We start from the raw sequence: 23,222 nt of genomic DNA, 5'->3' as shown, positions 1-23,222 counted from the left end.
CTCTAATGGGCCTGGAGTGAAAGTAAAAAGCAACTGTTTCTATTTTGGCCAGAAACCCTGAGGGTCTTCCCCTCCAGACCTGTCTTTTTTTTTTTAATAAGCAAAAGTGGCTGTTCTTTGCTTCCTTTCTTACCTGCCTTATCACTAGGAAACCCTAAGGGTCTTGCTCTTCCAGTTTTTTTGTTTGTTGGTTTGTTTTGGACTAGGTAAAAGTGGTCATTCTAGGCTTCTTTGCTCTCTCTCTCTCTCTCTCTCTCTCTCTCTCTCTCTCTCTCTCTCTCTCTCTCTCTCTCCTCCTCTGTCTCTCTGTCTCTGTTTTTCTGTCTCTCTGTTTTTCTGTCTCTCTCTGTCTCTCTCTCTCTCTCCCTCCCTCCCCCTCCCTCAATCACCAAATAGGCATTGTCTCAGGCAAAATGAAACTGAACTTTAAAAGGTCAAGATCTCTTGATGCATGCAGGGTTATCTCCAGTTATATCTGAGATGGTTCCAGATGATAACATGAGGCTGGTGACTTTGCATGACCCCCTTCTCTTATCACACACACAAACACTTGATTACAATTCACTTAGTTAGTAGACAAGGAGAAATAGAGAAAAAGTGAATGAATGGACTTGACAGAAGTGGTTATCTGTTGGAGGAAATAGAAGGCTGCATGTCATGGCGTCACCTCCCTGAGAATGAAGGACAAATAAGAGGAAGAAGAAGAAAAACAAAGACAGGAATGGAAAAGGGTTCAGGAGAGTTCTGTCTTGGATATATTGAGTTTAAGATGTCTCCTGGACATACAGTATGAGAAGTCTGAAAGACAACTGGATTGGAAGTCAGCAGAAAGATTAGAACAGGATAGGTAGATATGAAAGTCATCAACAAAGAAATGATCATTAAATCCATAGCAGCTTATGAGATCAGCAAGTGAAGGAGGAGAGGAAAGGACAGAATCACAAGGAAGATCTGGAGGAAGATCCAACAGAGGTGACTGAGAAGGTAAGCTTAAAAGGTAGGAGGAAAATCAGGAGATAGTGGTGTTCTGAAACTTCAAGAGACCAGAGTATCAGAGTGATCAAAGGTGTCAAAGGTGGCAGAGAAGTCAAGAATGAGGATTGAGAAAAGGTCAATGGCAACTAAGAGATCATTGACTTAGGTGAGAGTGGTTTCAGTGGAATGTTAAGGTTGGAGTCTGATGTTGGAATTGAAAGGAGTTGAGAGTGAAAGGAGAAATAGTGGAGGAATTTAACTACAGGGTAAGAATAAATGTAGGATGATGGTTAGCAGGAATGGAAAGATCAAGTGAAGGATTGTTTTTGGTTTTTTTTTCAGATTGGAGGAGACATGGGCAATATTTGCAGGCAGTAGGGAAGGAGCCAGTAGACAAGAAGAGATAGAAAATGAATGGACATGAGTGGAGGGAGGTATCTGTTGGAGGAAACAGAATGGAATATAATCATTTGAACAAGCAGAGGGGTTAGCCTTGGTAAAAAGTAAAGCTGCTTCATCTTGTGAGATAGAATTGAAGGAGGAGAAAGTGATAGAAGGCACCTGAGTGATAGGAATTGAAAAAGAGAAGTGAATAGACAAAAGGAATCAATTTTATCTGTAAAATATAAGGCAAGGTTCTCGGCTAAAAGAAGGTGGGGGGTGCTGTAAGGAAACTTGGGAGTTTGAGAAGGAATAAAAAGATTTAGAAGAGCTATTAAGGAGAGGGATATTGGTTGATAAGGGAGATAAAGTAGGATCCCCCGGCAACAGTGAAAGCCTAATTTTCTAGTGGACCCAGTCAGAACATTGATTTTTCTCTACCTTTGTTCAGGAGGACTATAAGAAAAGCTGAGCACTGAAGAATTAACACTTGTGAATTGTGAAGCTGCAAAAGACTGAGAATTCCTTAAGCAACATCATCAAATCAATCAATCCTTAAGGAAATTAATTCAGACTATTCCCTGGAAGGATAATACTCTGGCAACATAATGAGAAAATGTGACTCATTGAAAAAGACCCTGATGTTGGGAAAGAGTGAAGGCAAAATGAAAAGGAGGTGGCAAAGAATGAAGTAAAGTGTCATGGAAACCACCAACATGAGTCTGGATAGACTTTGAGAGAAAATGGAGGATAGAAGGGCCTGGCATGATATTGTCCATGGGTCATGAAGAGGCAGCTAAGACTGAACAACAACAATATTGTTAGATGTATTTGTCTATACATATACTCATATACATAGTGGAAAAAACTGTGAATCTTAGATTATTTTGGAGTTGGGTGTGTAGGGCAGATTGATGATCGGAAAGGGCTTTAAGGTTATTAATTGGAAGCTGTACTTCCAGGTTTGGCCTTGCACATCTGGAATCTCAGAGGCCAATCCACCCAGGGATGATTAGACCCTGAAAAACACTTTGATTTGTGTGAGACAACCTATGTCATAGTTTACACTAAGAAACAGAAACAACTTACTTTCACACTGGTTACTTAGCAATTAATCGAGTCTTCCCAGTAAGGAGACCAAGTTAGGGGGCAGAGTTAAGGTCAGAAAGCTAATTGGTAAATACACTAAAGCAAAACAAGCTGACCTAGTGTTTCTCTGGACAAGTCTCGGAGTCCTCTGCTTCTATCTGTGGAGGACCTAAATTGTCTGGGATACCTCTTCTAGGAAGCTTCAAGCCTCCATGTTTCTCCTTATTTTAAAGTCCCTGAATTTTCACTAGGATGCTAACCTCTCTCTTCAGCTGTTAACTGGCTTCTGATCATCTGCAAGACCCAGTCTGATGATGTTAACCCTTCACAGCATAGATTGGTGCTAATTGTCTTACCCTTATTATAGTTACTATCCAATGAGATATTTGGGGCCTATAGTCTTCCCCAAATTACAGATATTATTACTTTTTCTTTCTTTGTTTTTTTTTTAGATTTTGAGTTTTATTTTTCCCCCAATCTTCCCCCCCCCAACAGAAGGCAGTCTGTTAGTCTTTACAATGTTTCCATGGTATACATTGATCTAAGTTGAATGCGATGATAGAGAAATCACATCCTTCTATTAGCTTATGTTTTAAGGGAGAGTTCATCCCATTTACATTTAAAGTTACAATTACTAACTCTTTATTGCCCTCCATGTTATCTTGCCTCTGTTTGTATTTTTCCCCTTTATCCATATTCCCCAGTATTTTGCTTCTGGATACTGACATCTTCAGTGTGTTTGCCCTATGTCAACCCATCCCTTTTCTTTCCCCTTTCCCTTTTCCCCTTCTTCCCTCCCTTCCTTCTGTTAGTTCCCCTTTTTCTCCCTCTCCCCATCTCCTCCCCTCCCCTTTTCCCCTTTTAATACTTGAAAGTAAGATAAGTTTCTTAACTGAGTGTTTGCGTAAGTTAACTTTAAACCAAGTCTGATGAGAGGAAGATTCAGGTGGTTCTCAGCTTCTCCCTTCTTCCCCCTCTATTACAATAGGTCTTTTGTACCTTTTAATGTAATGAGATTTACCCCATTCAGTCTCCTCCCTCTTCCTGTCTCCTTACTGTCCCACTTTTCAAGGAGGTGCTGTTTTTAAATCATTCTGAGTCACAGAAAAGTTATGAGTGTCCATCACTTCTGGCTAAGTATATTCTCTCTAATAAAGTAACAATTCTCAAGAGTTATGAGACTCTTTCTCCCAAGTGGGTATATAGCCAGTTTCATCTTATTGAATAGAAGTTTTTTCTTTACCTTTTTTTTTACCTTTTCATGTGTCTCTTGAGTCTTATGTTTGAAGTCCAAATTTTCTACTAAGCTCTGGTCTTTTCATCAGGAAATGTTGGAAGTCTCCTATTTCATTAAATGTCCATCTTTTCCCCTGAAAGAAAAGGCTCAGCTTTGCTGGGTAGTGGATTCTTGGATGCATTCCAAGCTCCCTTGCTCTTCAGAATGTCTCATTCTAGGCCCTTTGATCCCTTAATGTTGATGTAGCCAGGTCCTCTGTAATACTTACTGTGGCTACTTGATATCTAAATTGTTTCTTTCTGGCTGCTTGCAGGATTTTCTCTTTTATCTGATAGTTCTGGAATTTGGCCACAACATTCCTTGGTGTTTTCATTTTAGGATCTCGTTCTGGAGGGGATAAATGTATTCTTTCAATAACAATTTTGCTGTCTGATTCCATGATATCAGGGTAATTTTCCATCACTAAATTTTGTAATATTAAGTCCAAGCCTTTTTTCTCTTCAATGTTTTCAGGAAGTCCTCTAATTCTCAGGTTGTTCCTTCTCCATCCGTTCTCAAGGTCAGTGGTTTTGCTGATGAGGTATTTTACATTTTCTTCTATTTTTTCAATTTTTTTGGTTTTGTTTAAGAGGCTCTTGCTGTCTCATAAAGTCGTTAGTTTCCACAGACTCCATTGTTTTTAAGAGAAGAATTTACCTTTTGCAACTCCTTTTCCAATTGGTCAATTCTATTTTTGAAAGAGTTTTCCATTTGACCAATTGAGGCTTTGAGAGAATTATTGTCTTTTTGCATTTGTCCAATTGTATTTTCCAATTATTTGTCTTTTTGTTGCAAGGTATTAATTGTCTCTCCCAAATCTTCCAATTGATTTTTAAAACTCCTTCCTGATTTCTTCAAGGAAGTCTCTATTTTTTGGAGACCAGATCATATTCTCCTCAGAGATTCTAGGTCTCCCTGAGTTAGGGTCTTTTTCTTCTAGGAATTTTTCTATGGATTCCCCTTCTTATGACCGTTCTTCATTTTACTAAGACCTTATGTTAGCCAAGGGCTGGTTCACAGAGGTTTGGTGTTGGGATCCCTAGAGGCTTTACTCACTGGGTTCAGTAACTCCAAGTGGGCTGGACAGAAGTTTGTGTTGGTTGCTTTCTCTGGAGTGTCTGTGGCCTTAGAGGCCCTCTCCCTTAACCTTGGAGTGGGTGGATGAAGCTGTTGAGTATTTTTACCTTTGATCAATGGTGGATTTTGCCCTAGGGCAAAGTAATTGCTCTCCCTATTCACAACTGAGGGAGGTCTTCTACTCACATGTCTGTGTCAGAGGTGGGATGTAATTGTGTTTGTTCTGGGAAGAGGCTTCATCTGAAATGAAGCATTGGAACTCTCTCTCCAGCTCTGCTGGCAAGCTCCAGACCTTCAGTGACACAACCAATGTCTCTGCTCCCTAGTTGGCCTATCAGTCTTGCCTGCTTTTATGCTTTTAGGCTCTAGTCTGCTCCGCTGATCAGGTTAGTTGAGTTATCAGGCTCTGACCCTGTCCTGTGCTCCTGGCAGAGTTAGCTTTCTGTGCCCAGCTCACCACAATTCCAGAGGACAGACCTTGAAGTAGATCTCCCAGTTTCTCTTCCTGGGTTTTGTGGATTGGATTTCTGTTAAGAGGTTTGTTTCATGTTATTTATGAGGGAAGATTAGGAGATTAGCGCTGTGCCTGTCTTCTCTGCCACCATCTTGGCCAGAAGTCTACAGATATTATTAAATGAGATGTTTGGGACTTATAGTCTTCCCCTAATTACAGATATTATCCAATGAGCTATTTGGGGCCTATAGTTTTTACTTCATTACAGATCCTATCCAATGAGATGTGTGGGGCCTATAGTCTGACCCTTTTTATAGATATTATCCAGTGAGATGCTTGGGGCCTATAGTCTGTCCCTTAATACAATTATTATGAGCAAGATAATATTTATAAAGCAGGTAACACAGTGCCTGATACCTATTGGCACTTTATAAATTGTTCCTTCCCCCTCTTACTTGTCCCCATGAGTTGTGTTGCCTACTCCTTGAAGATGGACTTAAAGAGGGCATGAGAGTCATAAGATTATAGACCCCTAAAGAACAGCATTTGGTTCCCAGGACTTGTGATTGTTTCTTTCTTCACAAAGCATCAAATCCAGTGACAATGCACCCTGGGCACTAGCTTGTAGTGAGCTGAGGATTAGCCTCCAGGTAAAAGAAGGGCCTAGGAGAGAAGCAGCATACACTAACATAAAATCCTCTTTGATGCAGACCTACAAAGGAAGCAGAACAGAACCTGCAAGGGCAGCAGTATTGGCTATAGTGGAAATCACAACAGGTGGGTCAAGAATATTAGGCATGAAAAGAGATTTAATTCAAACTTAAGGTGGTAGACTCAGAAGTTAGAAAAGACCTCAGAAATTGCTTAATGCAAGGATTCTTAACCTGGAATCTCAAAGGGTACAAGGATAGATTTAAGGAATCTATGAATTTAGATGGGAAAACATCTTTGTTTCAATGTTTCCTTTGTAGTATGATATATTGAATTTCATTCATTTAAAAATGAAAAATGTTCATAGATTTAATCAAAAGTATCAAAGGGGTGGAGTCTGTGATGCAGAATAATGGTTAAAAATTCTTATCTAAGAGAGGAGCCTACCCCTGTGTTCTCATTCCTTGTTCCCAGATGGTTCCCTTATTCCTTTATAGATAAAAAAACATCCTTATAGAGGGAAAAATACACAGCAGTAATAGTAGAATTGGAATCTGAACTCAAGTTGCTTGTTATCAGATTCAGTGCATTTCTCATGACATTCCTTCTAATTTGATGCTCTTTCATATGATATTTATATGATAAACTATGAACTCAAGGATAGTCACTGAATTTTCTCTCTCTTTTTTCTTTTTTTTTAACCTCTCCTAAGCCCCAGGTACTGTACTTACAAGTGAAACTGATAAATCACGATTTTTTCTCTTTTTCCCTTGTTGGTTTCCAGTGAGCTGTCAGAGCAGGCTTGGTTTGAGCATGGTGGGGTTTAGGATGAGGGGTGGAAGTGAAGATGCAGATGTCATGAAAAGGGGAAGCTGGCAATAAACATATGAGTGTGTTACCACGACCTTTTGAATGAGGCAGAAATTTTTTTCTTTAGAAGGACATGTCACCAGCCTTTGCTCCCTTTGAGACTGTCTATCCTGTCCATCTGCATCCTGATCATGGGGATGGGGGTCATCATCACCGCAGTTGTTTTACTCAGGAGGAAGCGAATCCAAAAGCATAATCGGGGTAAGTGGTAAGTAGTGGGGGATAGGAGGGGGCTAGGAGAAGCCACAAAGACTTCCCAAAATGGTTACCACAACAAAGGGCTGACTTCTGGACAGGTGAAGAAAAACTGAAGCTTCCCTCTTTGGCAGCCTAATTCTGGAGACCTGATCAAGCCAGACTGTGAGTTGGGGAAAATTTGCAAGACCTGAGTATTCAGATGACTCCATGGAATAAGAATAATAATAGCACATTCAAGTTTGCATATATGAATTTATTATTTTTACAACGTTGACCAGAGGCCAAAGGCTGTAGGAATTTCTATGCTTGTCTAGACAAGTCCTGGCCCCATCCAGTGGAGATTATTCTTGGTGAACATTAGGAGTGAGAATTTTCCGGACCCTTTTACACCTCCAGTAAAGCAGATTGAATTTGTGAGTGGGTGAATGATGAAGCAGCTCTAGGCTTTGGCATCCCCAGTAACTCTGTTCTAAGGTTCCCTGTGCCCTTCTGCTTCCACAGGTAAGGTCCTGATTAGACTCAGAGATCACAAGTTTGGATCATCTCTTATGATACCCACACCTCTGGTAAGCTGTCAAATTGACTGTTCTATCCCAGGCCCTGGTCTGAGCAGTGTCTCTTTGCATGGCATGTTGCTTGGCTGAGAGCAGGTAGTAAGGCCCTGAACACAGTGGGGAATTTGGGGTGCTCCACCTGGAAGGCATGCTTTTGTTTCCAGTTATTTACATTTTGATGTGCCTCAACTATTTTTGGACTTCCAGTTAGTTCAGAACTTCTGACATTTGAGTATCAGAAATTATATGAAGTGTATTTATCTTATTTTTCCATATGGAGACTCAAGAGAACTAAGGAGCCCTATCTCATAGCTCAGTTATTTTATTATCCATTACAAAAAATCCTCTTGAGGAAGAGGAGCTTAGCTGTCTGGAGATTCTTGTAGGCTAGCAGTACGATGTTTTCCTAATATTTGTAGTATTTACAGAGGAGAGGAACAACTTTATACAAAAGTGCTAATAGTTGGTGGCTGACTAATCCCAATAACCTAGAAATAGCCTGGTCTGGATGAAGAGACTACACGTTTCCAATACTGAACCATAAATATGGAAATCTGTATTTATGCAGCCCACACAAATGTAATTTTAGAATTAATTACACTCAGCTTCAGGGATGATTACTCATTGATCTAACCCCTACTACCATCCTGTTCCACAGCTGTAGTGTTGGATAAGTCATTTGGTCTTGATGGCCTGCTAGCTAATTTGGCAAATTAAAAAAGAAAAAGTCTTAGGTGACTGGAACTGCCCTGGGTCAGGTGGGCTGAAATTAACATATGGCTTATGCTATGGTCTCATCAATAAAAGTTGGGAATATGAACACAGGAAGAAAGGTCAGTTTTCCTCTTAAACAAATAAAAATTATAGAAACTTAACACTGTTAATTCCCCAGACATGGGAAAAGGAAAAAAAAATCAAATGTTTGAGTTATAGCTGAATGATTTGTTAACTTAAAAATTTTTAATTTGTAAAGTGCTTTTTATGACATTTCATTTGAGTCTCATAATGACCCTTTGAGGATGTTATTATCCCTGTTTTTACAGATGAAAAAATGGAGGCTGGGTGATTTGCCCTTGGTCATAGAAGCAGAAAATGTGGAGGTGGGATTTGGGGTTGGCTTTCCTCTACTCCAAGCCCAATAATCTATGCACTGTGTTAATGTTTAGTGTAGCTAAGCCCTGACTATGGGGAATGCCATAATGTATGTTTTCACCTAACTCTTTATTTAGGTTCAGAATCCCTAGCACTGCTCCTCAAAACTGTTAATCAAATGAAGAGCCCTTAGCACATAAAGGAGGCCTGGGCATTTCACCCCCTTCCCCCATCTTTTGCTTTTCTCTTAATATTCTTTCTGGGGATAGAAGACTTGACCTTTCTCAAATTTAACAGGGACAGATAGCGATTGCCAAATGGTATCAGGGTGGTTTAGATGAAAAACCTAAAAGAATTTTCTAGTGGCTAGGGCTCTTGAGTCCTTGCTGGCTCCATCATTAATCTCTGTGGGACCCTGGACAAGACAGTCTTTCTGGGCCTGGTTAGTCACCTGTAAAATAAAGTATCCATGTGGTATTTATTTTACTTGGAGACTTACTCCAGGTCTCTTGGAAACCTGACCTGGGTCTCACAAATCACATAATTACCCATCTTGTGCAGAACCCTGAGCTCTAGGTGCTGAGGGGAAAACAAGGTTTAGATCAGACAATTTATATTCTGGGAAGCATGACAGGGTGTTAGTTGACTGATACAGTAAGGAATAACGTTAACAGCTGAGACTTGTTTTCCCAAACTCTGGCTAAAATTTTCTGAATGAGCTCAGTTGAATGCTTCTCTCCAAAAATCTGGTGTTATATCTAACAATGCAATTCAGGACCTAAGCCAGGGCAATTCAGAATGAGCAAATGTTTTCTTGAGCTGAGGAGGCTGGAAAAGTGACCTTGGACTGAAGTCCTGAGATGTATCTTTGCAAATTCATTTTCCTTAAAAGGTACAAGCTCTTACTACATAGGGGCAGGTGATTTATCTCAACTCACCCATCTCTTTCTTTCCCCCACAAAGTAGATGACTCTATGAAGTCCTTCCTGGGCCATCTGACAATGCAGGACAAGGCTCATGGGAACAGATGTGGCGGAAGATTTCTCAAAAAACAAAAATCAGAAATAAAATAATGCCATAGAAGAATCACATGGTAATTGTCCTAGGACTCAGGTATTGCTATCAATATCTCAGCCTTTTATTCCATTCTGCAAATTATTGTAAATGAGGGTTTACAGAGAGGCAAAACATCTTCAACAGGACTGCAACCAGAGAATAACCCAAAGGTCTCTCTACTGGTGCTTTCTATAAATAGAAATGGGCAAGGGGTGAAATCTGATTATTGGGTCCAGAGGAATGTCTACATTTTCTTTCTAAGTCTTTAAATTCCTAGATAAAACAGTAATATATTGGAGAGTACCACAGGTTTTTCTAGGGATCTCAGTAGATTATTTCAACAGAAATTTTCCTAAAAATAGTTCCATGAATCCCAGACAGGAGATCATAGAACCATAAAATCTTAGAGGTGATTGGGAGTCAAGCCTATCTGGAGTCTGGTGCATAGATTGAGTCATTTAAATATTAATAGACTTTTTGGTGTGTGGTCTACAACTTTCACCAGAATTAGCTGGTATTGCTTTTGATGAGTGAGATACCTTTAGGGATATCATGAGTAAATTATAAATTTATTCTGGAAACAGAAGTATAGGCATGGTCAGGGCACACGATGTCTGCTGATGACCTGGTGAATCTCCCCATCACACTTCTCAAACCACCTGGCCAAATGACTCACGAAGGTGCTTAGAACCCTAGGATTCTATTTGCCTCTCAGAACCAAAAGCTAGAGGAGGCAGGACAAAGCTCTGGTGCATCTGGGACCAGTTTTAAGAATTATTCAGTGAGTTTTTGCTTTAGAAACTTTCCACTCTTGATAGAAGTCCCAAAATCATAGAGAAAGAAAAAAGGTGTTTAGAACTTTTAGCCCTTTTCAAGAAGTCTGAAAGAGGAGCTTAATTCATTTCTCAATTAGAATTGGAGAATCACAGGATGGTCCTGTTCTTTCATATCTCTTTATAAGGTATGATCCTTCAACAAAGGAGAATGAGAAAGAGGACCTCACACAAAAGCTGGGAAAAACTCCCAGCTCTCTGGTTTAGAAAATCAGCCCAGCAGAGGAAATTTTGTTATCTTTCACTGCCATCATGGGGCCAGTAGTTAGGTTATGTTCCACTTTCTAGTTTTCTGTTGGCCATTTTCCCAAACTTGGTTTCCTTCATTGACAGCCTCTTCAATGCCTATGAGTCTACTGTAAATGGAAGGGTGTAATAACTTTTACCCAGCTTATTATTCTCCCTCAGATTCCTACCCCTTTAGAAATTGCACTTAATTCTTTTCTAGCTTCTGTTTTTTTCTTGCCACTGTGGTAGGCCTGTGATATCGTGGCTTGGAATTTTAGAGGAAGTTTTGGTAGCTCAGGTCTGAACTATAAAGAAAAATCCAAGATTGTATAAGATTTTTTTCTTTTGGAATTTTTCAGCTGCTCTTCCAAAGTCATTCAACATCAATTGAGCTCAATTGCTGTATATAGCTATGTACTCTACCATAGTCCCTACCTTTCATGGTCAGACTAAGAATCAAAGCCAGAGGATCATCATCAATCCTTTCCATGGCTAGAGAATGCCCTGTCCAACAACTTTTGAAATGACTAGATTAAGTATTTAAATAGGTCACAACTATACAGGGACTGTTGGGATATACAGGATGAAGAGGATTGAAAAGATGTAAAAGAAGAAACAATTCAGACTTGGCCATCAGTCCTAGCATATCTCCTGACTTTCAGTGGTGGATAGGCTGGTTTTGGTTTGCACTTTGATTTCTGCATAGACAATGGGGTTTGATTCTTCATCTTGGTGTTTTACGAAGTAGGCACTGTTTTCTTTTGAATCTTGGAGAGAAGTGTCTGCACAGGTTTGGGTATCCTCAACTGTGGGACAACTCTGTAGGGAAGACATGGAATAGGAGAAATGAGTTTGGGGCCATGCAAGCAAAACCTGTCCAAAGAAATAGGACACTGGTCAGCAGGAACCAGAGGTCTGGAAACCAAAGAGTCCTCCTCAGAGTCCTCTCCATTTCCTTCCCCAGAAGTCCAAGCTGAAAAGTCCTCCAAAAGGAAATAATCAATGCTTGCCCATTCCATGCAGGAGGCATTTGGGCTCAATGTCCTCTATAAATATAGAATGCTCTTACCTTATGAGAAGGATTTGAAGTCTTGGAAATATTCTGGGAGTGTCTGGTTCGACCTGTCAGAAGATCAAAGAGAAAGAGGGATAGACGTCCTAAAGAGAGCCTGGAGCAAGAAACTTGCTCATCTTTCCTCTAGCTAGCATATCCTCAAGGGCTATGGAGTGAGGGGTTGGGACCAGGAACCTCAAATCCTGAGATAGAGACAAAGCAGCTTATGCTCAGGTCCTGCCTTCAAGGGGTTTAACTCCCCAAAGGGAGACATGCCAGTAACTATATGTATTTAAAATAAATGCTGGGTAAATGGGAGGTATGCTCACAAAGGGGAGGAACAAAAGGGACAGGTGAAAGGTGAAGCTAAGGAGGCAGAGCATTCTAGGGAGGGTGGACAGCCAGGGATGGACAAATAACATGGTCAGCGTCATTGAATCATACCATATGGGAAGAGACCAGATTGTGAAGGGATTTTAAAAGTTGGACAGAGGAATTGGTTTGATAGTAGAAGTACTAGGGAACCACCGGAGTTGTGGTTGGTGTGGAGGTGTCTGTGACATGAGTTTAGGAAGATTACAACTGCTGCTTGGAAGAGAGGGGTGCTTGACCTCTTTTAGGGACTTACCTTTCTGGCAGCATTTCTTGATGAGGCAGATGACAGCAATGATCAGAAGCGTCAGAAGAATCCCAGCCACAAAAGCCACAAGTAAGTAGGGATATATTCTATTTTGGCAAAGGGGGAGTAAATAAGTCCCTGCTGTCTGAGCCAGAGAGTCTTGTCTTACTCTAGCAAAACACTCAACCCTAAAAGAATCTGGTTTGGCACCCTAATCTTCTATTGTAAGCATCACTGAGTCTAAGTCAAAAATTGGTTCAAGTCAACAAGTCTATGTATCACTACACTATGGACCACTAAGCCCTGGGGACATGAATACAAGAATCATACATGCCAACGGAAGACAACATAGATAAGTTGGGAGGTGGGATAGGTCTGAAAGGTTTCAAATGTCCCTTGCTTCCAGCACAAACCCAAACACATTCTTGACCCCCCAGGCAAAGAGCATCAAAGATCAACTTACCGATTGAAATCTAAAATTTTATAATCTGGCATACACGTTGGTGAGATTTCTGTTGACTGACTGCCTGGTTCATCTACAATGGAATACAAACAGATGTTTGGGGGATCCCCTTTCCAGTGAGGGACTTGACTTCATTGTATCTCAGAAGCTGACTAAAGCAAGTGGAAATGGGAATTGGATCAGTAGTAGATTCTTAAGTTATGGATTAGTTATAAAAATCCCATTATAGAGTCTTTGGATTCCAATTCTGCTCCAGATACTAGCTATATGGCCATGGGCAGGATATTTGAGCCTCAATTTCCTCAAAAATGGGGATAAAATAAGGAAAACACCTGTTAAATGGGGTCTGTTAGAGGGCTCTTGGAATCAAATGAGAAGTGTGTCGAGTGATATATATCAGCTGTTTATTTTAAAGTTTATATTTATCATGTGCTAAACATGGGGGGAAAAACTGGAGCTTTCATAAAATATGAAAATGAGCAGCACAAGGTTTAGCTTTTTATAGTGTGTGTGTGTGTGTGTGTGTGTATGCATATTATCCACCAAAGACTACTGCAACCATTTTTTATGTGCACCAACACATAGACCTCACTCTGAACTACCAAGTTCATCAATTTTTGTTCTGGACGGGTAAAATATGTAACATGGAACATAAGGCCTTTGTGATTGTATAATAACCAAGTGTTGTGTCCTCTCCCATCATCTCCTGAGATTTGCTCTCTTGATCATCATCTTGATCATCATCCCTTCTCCTCATCTCTTTAAAAAAATCTTTTATATCCAGTACCCCCCCTCCCAATAGGCTTGCTTATTGCCTAGCCTTAATATAAATATATAAACATATATATGATCTAAATGATCCAAATATCTGCAATTTTGGGCTAGCTGACTCATATGCCTGAAATGTCCTCCCTCCATGCCACCTCCTGGAATTCCCGGGTTTCTTCAAGATTCAGCTCAAGACTCTTTGTATGGGAGGTCCCCCAAACTACCCCTCCCAAGCTATGCTTCTTTGTGTACATGCTGCCACCTGACAGAGGGGCAGCTGCTTGTACCCCTAGGATAGAGTTATGTGTTTCTATTACATAGTAAGTCTTTAACATGCTTATTGATTAAAAGGCTCTGTCCTGAGTTCCCCCTGACCCCCAAAACTAATTTTTTTACCTAATACTAATCCTGCATCAACAGCTCTCTGATAAACATCTCAAACTCTACAAACTGGGATAGTCACCTGAATTTTCAGCCTCAAAATCAACTTTGACTCGCCTCCAAGTCCTGTCAATTCTACCTTCCCAAGTCTCTGCCAGCTGCCCCCTTCTATTAATTCATATAGCCATCATTCTAGTGCAGGCCTTCATCACCTCTTACCTGGACTTAATGGCAATAGCCTCACAAATGGTATTTCTGCCTGTCTTGAATCCTCCTCCAACCCATCCCTAGGATAAAATGTAGCCTCTCGTCTGAGACAAGATTGTACCTTATTCCTTCTTATATATTTTGTATCCCAGCCAAATTGGCCTACCAAATACTTACTTTTCCAAATTAATGCTCTTTATCTCTCTTCCTCTCGCTCGCTCTTCTGTCATCACCTCTAAATTTACTTTGTATTTACTCAGCATAGATTCTCTATATAGATTTCCCTAAATTTTGTTTCTCCCATCAGAAGACAAGGTCTTGCCAGCAAGGACCATTTCATTTTTCATCTTTGTATTCCCAATAGGTAATATAATAGCATAATGCCTGCCGTAAAGGAGGTGTTCAAAAAATGCTTGTTAAATTGAACAATGTAGTCAACTCACAATTATCTGCATAATAGAATGGCATAATGTGGATAAACCAAAGAATAATTGTCCTTGAAATGAAATATAGGGTTTTTTTTCCCTTTTTGGTTAGGGAGAGGGATAGTAGATTCTTATTTCTAATATGGTTTTATTTAGCTATAATAATAGTGATAGTTGTCACTTTTATTTTTAACTTAAGTTTAATTAACAAAAACCAGTACTGAATTCAGATGCCAGAATCATTAGAGCTGGGAAGTTTAAAAAAATATCTCTGTCCAACTTCATTTTACAGATGACAACATTTTTGAGGATGTGGGCTTATAGATCTTCAGTTTACAGGTGGAACCGATCTTTTAGGGCCTCTTGTTTTTTAGTCTTAGAATTAAGGAAACTCATAGAATCATGTTTTATAGTCATGAGACCAACTGGACCTTCTGAATGTAATGGGTTTTGTAAAAACTGAGGTTGGGGTTCTTTCCACTACATTCACTTCAAGTACTAGTTCATTTTTTATTTTGGCTAAACTACAGGTTCTTAAACTTTCAGGGACCTCTTTGGCAGACTGTTAAAATATATGGATTACTTAGAATAATGTTTTTAAGTGCATAAAATAGAATTACAAAAGAAACCTATTGAAATAGTTTAGATATGTAAAAAAAAATTATTGGAGCCTTTGTGCTAGATTGCCCATTCCCATCCTTTAACTTTCATACTTAATCTTATGAGGACATATGACTTATCTCCATTCAATAGCATTCCATGATCACTATTTGACAGTAGGAGAAGAAGAGGTTGCAGAAACAAAGCACCTATTTTGAAAATATTCCCGGCCAGAGACAATTAACTAGAAAATCTGACTATTCAAGGCAGTAGGAGACTATTTATACTGTAGATCTCTTTTACTGATTATATATGTAAGAAAGGGAAATGCCTTATATTCACAGGTCAAGGGCAGTATCATTTTCATTTCCTATTTTCACCTCTTAGGGCTGTGTTGAAACACTTTTCACATCTGTAGGGATATAATGATCAATAGTTTCTCATTAAAATACAAAGGTAATGTTCCAGTGACTACAACCTCATAAGTCTAAGAGCTGAAAGAAAATAATGGGACTGCATGTCACAAACTTACCAGTATTTGATTTTGGTTTGGTCTCACCTGATCCCATTTTTTGTTCCTCTAAGGCAAAGAGAAGGACAAGGTAAAAATGAGGCAAATAGAGATTTCCTGAGCTATCTGTGGGACTGCATATAAGAATCCTGGAATCAAAATCTTTTGAGAGTTAAAAGGAACCTTAAGGAACAGAGCTTAACTCATTTTTCAGATGAGAAATTTGAAGAGCAATGACTTGCCCTAGGTCAGGCAGCTATTATGTGGATTTGCAGTGTCATTCCATACTGTGGCCCTAGAAATCCAATTTTTTTAACTCTGCAATCTACATATATACATGTAGACATGCCTATATGTGTCTATATACAAGCATGCACATAAATACATAGACACATATAATCCCCTTCTCTTTCCACTCATGCCTTATCACCTCTTGCCTGAATATATTGCCATAGCTGCTAATGGTTTCCCCTGTCCACCTCAAATCCATTCACACTGCTACCATGATTTTCCTAAAGTCAGAGTAAGATCATGTCACTATCTGCCCCAGTCCCTGCCTAAATAAACTTCAGTGGCTCTCCATTGCCTCTAGCAGAAAATGTAAATTTCTTTAGACTTTAAACCTACTTTACCAAATGTTTAACACATCATTCCCCATTCTGCACCCTATGGTCCAACTATACTGCATCACCGTTTTTCAAAAATCACAGTATTTCTGTATGGACTATCCCCCTTCTCTCCTTCGCTTCAACTCCTAATTTCCTGCAAGTGCCTTCTCATCTGTGGCTTCCAACTACTTTGTATTTGGTATGTATAGATTTATCTTTCCTGTTAGAAGGCAAGCTCTGTAAGGTCAAGAGGACTGGTTTCACTACTGCTTTGTGTTAGTAATGCTTAGCAGAATCTCTGATAAAAAGCAGATGATTAATACATGTTGACTCATCGGTTTAACACTATCCCCGTGAAATATTAAAACCACCAAACTTATTCTCCAGACTCATAAAAGGAAAACCATATAATTTCCTTGGAAGCTTGTTATTTATGTACACAAAAGGAGAAAATAAGTGAAAATTAATTAATTCCAGGGATTCTCGCTATAGAAAATATCCCACTTCTTGTTCATCCACCATTCTGCCTTGCCACTAAAAGATAAGAAATGAGGGTAGATTAATCTAGGTTGGCCCTAGGTTAGGAATCCTCAATGATTCAATGCCTACTGTATGCTAGGCTCCATACCTTCAATGAAAATGAAATTAAAATGTATTTCATCAAAGGTATGCATTTTATGAAATTAAGCATAGTTCTATCGATTTTCACTTATGGACAGAATGAGCATTACTATAAGCACTTAGTAAATGCTGCTAGACAGATGCTCGTAGAAAAAGATGTAAGGAATGTAAATTTCCAAATTGGGCAGCTGCCCAGGCACCCACCTTTAGAACCCTGATTACAAGTGCCATTTTAACAATCAGTTCACTGAACTCAACCTAAAATTAGGCATTGGTTCTGCCAAACTGGGTGTGAACCAGTTGAATCCCACCACTGCTTTTTCTCTTGCAGTACAGGATACCTATACTAAAATTGGCCATATACTAGGGCATAAAAACCTTACTATCAAATGCAGAAAAGCAGAAATAAGCCAAATATTTGGCAAAACCAAAACAACTATATGGATATAGTTGAACATAGACCTGGAAACAATTTTTGACTAAATCCTGAAACATTTCAGCCATACAAAATGCCCTTTCCCAACTATTTAAAGACAACCTCTTCCTAAAAACACAAAATTTATTTTAATGGTCAAAGAGATTACTTAGTATTTCTTTTAGAACAATTTAGACTAAGAAAAGAATAAAAAATGAGTTTACCTTAGAAGCAAAACTCTGGTGAGATGACTGAAAAAAAGTCAGACTGCTAGTTGTACTTGCTTCCTTTTTTAGGAACTTGGCTCATTTTTGCAATAATGATGAAATAATGTAGTTAAACCAACAGTCGTATACAATCCAGCCAACCACTGCTAAGCTCTCACAGGGGTTCAGTATTATTAAGCCACTGGGAGGTTTCTGTCAAGTGGGTTTTAGCTGAACCATTTTTGTCCTTAAATGTCTCAATAGTCACTTGTCGATCTGATTTGAAACAGGAACAGAAAAGAATAGAAAAGGGTAATTTTATTATTCAGCCAAGTATGGAATATCTAAGCAACATGGCACAAAAGAGCCACTGGGTTTGGGATCAGATGAACCCAGTTTTGATCCTCATTCTGGAAGAATGCTAAGCTCAGTCTCCCTTTCTCACTAGCTTCCAGGTTCAGATAGGGTGCTCATACTGACTCACAGGTTTATGTTTTGAGACACCCAGGGATTCTCACTATAGCAAATATTCCACTTCCTGTCCATCCACCATTCTGCCTTGACACTAAAAGATAAGAAATAAGGGTAGATGAATCTAGGTTGGCCCTAGGTTAGGAATCCTCAGTGATTCAATGCCTACTGTATGCTAAGCTCCATGCCTTCAAGGAACTCAAAATGTAATAGGGGGAGACATGCAAACAAATTTATACAAAGCAAACTACAGGACAGCTAGGAAATAATAGAAGCAAAGTATTGGAATCAAGAAGGGTTGGGAGAGATCAGTAGTTGGAACAGAATAAGAACATTCCAGACATCGGTGCCAGGCAGGGTCTCATTCATGAAAGGCCAGTGTCCCTGCAGCAATGAATATTATGAACATAGTTGAGTCCATACTTCGAGGATATGGGTATAGTTGGTTCTTAGACTTATTGAAGATCAAAATTACATTGCTATGAGGCAAATTACAGTGTCTGACTGTGACTGATCAGACCAATACAAGCTCAGAATGTTTTACCACAGGTCAGGCAAAATAGTCCAGGTGAATACTTCTCATACTACTTTTGAGCTACTTTAATTCTGCCTTGTTAATAGAGCTCAGCACATTCCCTGATGAGGACACCCATTGCTGGTCCTGTGGTTGGTATCTCCCTGTGCCTTAACAATGTTCTTGAGAGACTTTCTAGATAGAGGTTTATAGTACAAAAGGAACTGAGGGTGGGATGGTACTTAGAAGGGTTGAAAATAAATTGGAAAATGATCTTAATCCATACTTTAAAGGGACAATGGGAGAGAGTGTTGGGGTGGGTTGTGGATAAAGTATACTTGGAGAAGTATACCTCATGAAAATACGAGATGTCTTGCTTGAAGCTTTGGCTACAATTGGAGGAAGTATGCTTGGGGGGAGGGCTATAAAAATGGTTCATAAAATTATTTGGCTTTGGCTCATGAAGATTGTGTGTCCATGGAGGGTACTTGAAAAGAGGGTAAGATATAAAGGTTATAATTTGATGTTATTCATGACTCTCAAGAATGTGTCTATGGGGCAGCTAGGTGGCATAGTGGATAAAGCACCAGCCCTGGAGTCAGGAGTACCTGGGTTCAAATCCGGTCTCAGACACTTAATAATTACCTAGCTGTGTGGCCTTGGGCAAGCCACTTAATCCCGTTGCCTTGCAAAAACCTAAAAAAAATGTGTTTAATGAGAAGAGGGGAGGGTACTTAGTGACAATGAGGCAATATTGCTCTTCAAGCAATCAACCTTTGATTATACTTTAAGTCAGATAAAAGGATTATATTTTGACAAAGGGGATGTAAGTACAAGATAGTGTTAAAACAACATAAAATATAACAGGAGAAGGCTAGGCATTAGTGGGTAAATAAAACCAGGTACAAAGACTTTTTATAGTAGAGGGAAAGGAGGGAGGGTCTAAAAACTGAGTAAATCTTAATAGATTTGGCCCAGCAAGGGAATAACATACATTACCAATTGAGTTTAAGAAATCTACCCTACAGGGAAGAAGTGGGGGGAAGGGGAAAGAAAAGGGAAGAAGGAACTGTTAAAGGGAAGGTATAAGTGGAAGTAAGCTTAACATTAAAATTTAAAGGGGAAAGGGAGCAAAACAAAGGAAAGGAAAAAGTACAGATGGGGAAAGATAAGATGGAGAGAAAGAATTAGTAATCAATTGTAAATGTGAATGAGATGGAACTCTGCCGTAAAACAGAAGCAGCAGAATGGATTAAAAAGAAACACACTTGAAAAAGATACACATAAGGTAAAGACTGGAGCAAAATAAAATCAGGGATAGTGATACTATCTCAGATAAAGCAAAAGTACCTTAAAAGGTACCATAGGCAATGGAGTTATGTCAATATTAAACATATATGCACCTAGTGGTACAGTGTCCAAATTCTTAGAGAAGCTGAAGGAATTACAAGGAGACATAGCAAAACTATAATGGAGGACCTCAACCTCCCTCTCTCAGAGCTAGATAAATCTAATCACAACATAAGGAAGTTAAGGTGAATAAAACCTTAGAAAACTTGGATATAATAGACCTCTGGAGAAAACTAAATGGGAATACAAATGAATATACCTTTTTCTCAGTGGTAGGATTCAAATTAACCAGTTCTCTGCCCTAATAACTGACTATACAAAGGTAGCTTAATATTTCATGCATTTAATATTCAAGAACAGATTTACACAAAATGAGATTGCTATATTACAGTAAGAAAATGAATATAGAGTGCAAGCAGTCACATGATCACAGCAACCAGTGTTGTAACATATTCAGAACCAAATCTTATTCCAGCTATTTTTATTCCATAGCTTCTGAAATGGATAAAATAACCCTTATTGGTTCATTGTGTCCCAGCTTGCTATTGCTTTCACTGTTCAGGGAACACCAGTGCACTCATCTTGGGAATTTTGGGCATTATACAAAGCAGAAATGACAGCCTGTCCCCCCTGGTGGTTTGGCACTTTTTCTTTACATACACTGAAGTAATGAAAATGAGGAAATTAAAATGTATTTCATCAAAGGTATGCATTTTATGAAATTAAGCATAGTTCTATCAATTTTCACCTATGGACAGAATGAGCATTACTATAAGCACTTAGTAAATGCTGCTAGACAGATGCACATAGAAAAAGATGTAAGGAATGTAAATTTCCAAATTGGGCACCTACCTTTAGAACCCTGATTACAAGTGCCATTTTAACAATCAGTTCACTGAACTCAACCTAAAATTAGGCATTGGTTCTGCCAAACTTGGTGTGAACCAGTTGAATCCCACCACTGCTTTTTCTCTGCAGTACAGGGTACCTATACCAAAATTGACTATATACTAGGGCATAAAAACCTTATAATCAAATGAAGAAAAGCAAAAATAACTTTTGAGATCATGATGCAATAAAAATTACATGTAATAAAGTACCATGGAAAGATAAACCAACAATTAATTGGAAGTTAAATTAATTTTAAAGAACGAACAAATCAAGGATGTAATTTCATCCTAGGAAATTGACATACCAAAATTTATGGGTTGCAACCAAAGCAGTTTTTAGGGGAAATTTTATATCTCTAAATGCTTATATGAATGAAATAAAAAAAGAGACCAATGAATTGAGTATGCACCTTAAAAACTAGAAAAAGAACCAAGATCTGCAATTAAATACCAAATTAGAACCTCTGAAAATCAGAGACTAATAAAATTGAAAGCAGGAAAATCATAAAATAAACCTTTGGTTAATCTGATTAAAAAAAAATCAAGGGGTGGCTAGGTGGTGTAGGGGGGGCAGCTAGGTGGCGTAGTAAAGCACTGGCCCTGGAGTCAGGAGTACCTAGGTTCAAATCCGGTCTCAGACAATAATTACCTAGCTGTGTGGCCTTGGGCAAGCCACTTAACCCTGTTTGCCTTGCAAAAACCTAAAAAGAAAAAATCAAATTACCAGTAACAAAAATGAAAAGGGTGAATGAGGAAATTAGCATTTGGAGCTATTTTGCCCAATTATATTGCCAATAAATTTGATAAACAATAAAATGGTTGAATATTTACAAAAACTAGATTAATAGAGGAAATAAAACATTTCAGAAAAAAGAAATAGAAAAAATCATCAAACTCCCCAAGAAAGTCTCCAGGTCCAGATGGATTTACAAATGAATATCAAATATTTTAGGAACAATTCCAATCCTACATTATAAATTGCAAAATGGATGATTTTGACTATATTAAAAGTTTAAAAAATTTTTGCACTAAGGAAACCAATGCTGATTAGAAGGAAAACAAAGCTGGGAAACAATTTTCACAGCTAAGGTTCTGATAAAGGTCTCATTTCTAAAATGTAGAGAATTTAATCAAATTTATAAGGTCACTAGTCATTCAATTGATAAATGGTCAAAGAATAGTTTTCAAAGATTCAAGTATAATATGAAAAAATGCTCAATCATTGATAAACACAAAACTATGAGGTACCACCTCACACATCAGATTAAGATGACAAAAAAGGGAAAATGATCAATATTGGAGAGGTTGTGGAAGGATTAATGTACTTTTAGTAGAATTGGGAACTAATTCAACAATATGGAGAGCAATATGGAATTATGACCAAAGAGCAATAAAACATTATACCCTTTGTCTCAGCAACACCAATACTAGATCTATATCCAGAAATAGTCCCACATGTTCCAAAATATTCATAGAAGCACTTTTTGTAGTGGCAAAGAATTGTACCATCAGTTGGGGAATGACTTGTTATGGTTTATGAATATTATGGAGTACTGTTGCTCTATAAGAAACCATGAATGGTTAGTCTCTAGAGAAACATGGAAAGAATTACAGGAACTGATGATAGAAATAATGTAAAGATTATCAGACTACCTTCTGTGGGGGGGTGGGGAGGGGGGGGAAATGTGTAAAATTCAAAACCTTAACAAAAAAATAGGTAGAAACTATTGTATATAACTGGAAAACATATAGATATATTAAAAAAGATAAAGGTCAGAAATTTAAAAAAAACAGAACTGATGCTGAAAGCAGTACCAAAAGAACATTGTACACATTAACAATACTGTAAGTTGATCAACTTTGATGAATACATCTACTCTTGGCAATTTAAAGAGCTAGGACAACCTTGGGAAATCTGTTATGGACAATGCTATCCACATCTAGATGAAGAAAAAACCAAAATAATTCCAAACTACAGATCTGAATGAACATAATTGTTCACTTTTTAAAAATTTCTCTTATTTTTCTCTTTCCTATTTCATGGTTTTCTTCTTCCTCAGTTCAAATTCCTCATACAGAAAATTACTAATCTATAACCAATCTATAACAAATTTACATGTACAGTATTCACCAGACTCTTCACCACTGAGGGGAAGGTTTGGGAAGGGAGGGTGGAAGGAAACTATAAATGTGCATATGCATGTGGATGAATGTTGGAAAACTATAACAATGGAAAAAATAATAAAAATCAAACTGGTCTTGGCAATAGCATGGCTATGGGGTGAGTTTATTCCAGGGTTGTTAGCCTGAGGGATGGGAAGATGGTATTGCCTTCTATAGCAAAAGGAAAAGAGAAAGGAGAGGAAGGTTTGGTGAGAAAGATGA

At 38.6% G+C, this 23,222-nt stretch overlaps 2 protein-coding genes across 9 annotated transcripts in view; one reads left to right on the top strand and one right to left on the bottom strand.

Moving 5' to 3' along the window:
• The window catches only part of LOC141488396 (transmembrane domain-containing protein TMIGD3-like), an 81,696-nt gene extending 71,993 nt beyond the window's left edge, over positions 1-9,703 (top strand). For 5 of the 6 annotated variants that reach the window (XM_074188421.1, XM_074188426.1, XM_074188424.1 and 2 more), the window contains 4 exons: positions 5,963-6,029; positions 6,841-6,974; positions 7,473-7,537; positions 9,584-9,703. In XM_074188421.1, the coding sequence (XP_074044522.1) occupies positions 5,963-6,029; positions 6,841-6,974; positions 7,473-7,537; positions 9,584-9,595 (278 nt within the window). In that variant the 3' untranslated portion in view covers positions 9,596-9,703. Of the gene's footprint in view, positions 1-5,962; positions 6,030-6,840; positions 6,975-7,472; positions 7,538-9,580 lie in introns of all 6 variants that reach the window. The other variant, XM_074188423.1, reaches the window with a different exon arrangement.
• On the bottom strand, positions 6,975-17,725 carry LOC141488397 (transmembrane protein C1orf162 homolog). 3 transcript variants are annotated; one of them, XM_074188427.1, is made up of 6 exons: positions 17,631-17,722; positions 15,784-15,831; positions 12,871-12,943; positions 12,417-12,514; positions 11,804-11,856; positions 6,975-11,553 (listed from the first exon to the last, which is right to left on the bottom strand). In XM_074188427.1, the coding sequence occupies exons 2-6, from the start codon at positions 15,818-15,820 to the stop codon at positions 11,374-11,376; spliced, it is 441 nt and encodes a 146-aa protein (XP_074044528.1). In that variant the 5' UTR covers positions 15,821-15,831; positions 17,631-17,722; the 3' UTR covers positions 6,975-11,373. The 3 variants fall into 3 exon arrangements, with proteins under 3 accessions (XP_074044528.1, XP_074044530.1, XP_074044529.1); XM_074188429.1 differs by lacking the exon at positions 15,784-15,831 and having other exon boundaries at positions 17,631-17,725; XM_074188428.1 differs by lacking the exon at positions 15,784-15,831 and having other exon boundaries at positions 12,871-13,022; positions 17,631-17,716.
• Between the last annotated feature and the right edge of the window lie 5,497 nt (positions 17,726-23,222).

Source organism: Macrotis lagotis, chromosome 5 (assembly GCF_037893015.1).
Source record: "Macrotis lagotis isolate mMagLag1 chromosome 5, bilby.v1.9.chrom.fasta, whole genome shotgun sequence".
NCBI lineage: Eukaryota > Metazoa > Chordata > Mammalia > Peramelemorphia > Peramelidae > Macrotis > Macrotis lagotis.
Note: the sequence above shows the minus strand (reverse complement) of the source record. Positions and strands in the feature narration are given on the sequence as shown.

Excerpts from the sequence above, each read along its gene's own strand:
- LOC141488397 (XM_074188427.1), bottom strand. The coding sequence starts at position 15,820 with ATGGGATCAGGTGAGACCAAACCAAAATCAAATACTG. Across the intron at positions 12,515-12,870 it reads AAAATTTTAGATTTCAATCG|AATATATCCCTACTTACTTG; the intron begins GTAAGTTGATCT and ends TTGCCAAAATAG. Across the intron at positions 11,857-12,416 it reads CAAGAAATGCTGCCAGAAAG|GTCGAACCAGACACTCCCAG; the intron begins GTAAGTCCCTAA and ends ATCTTCTGACAG.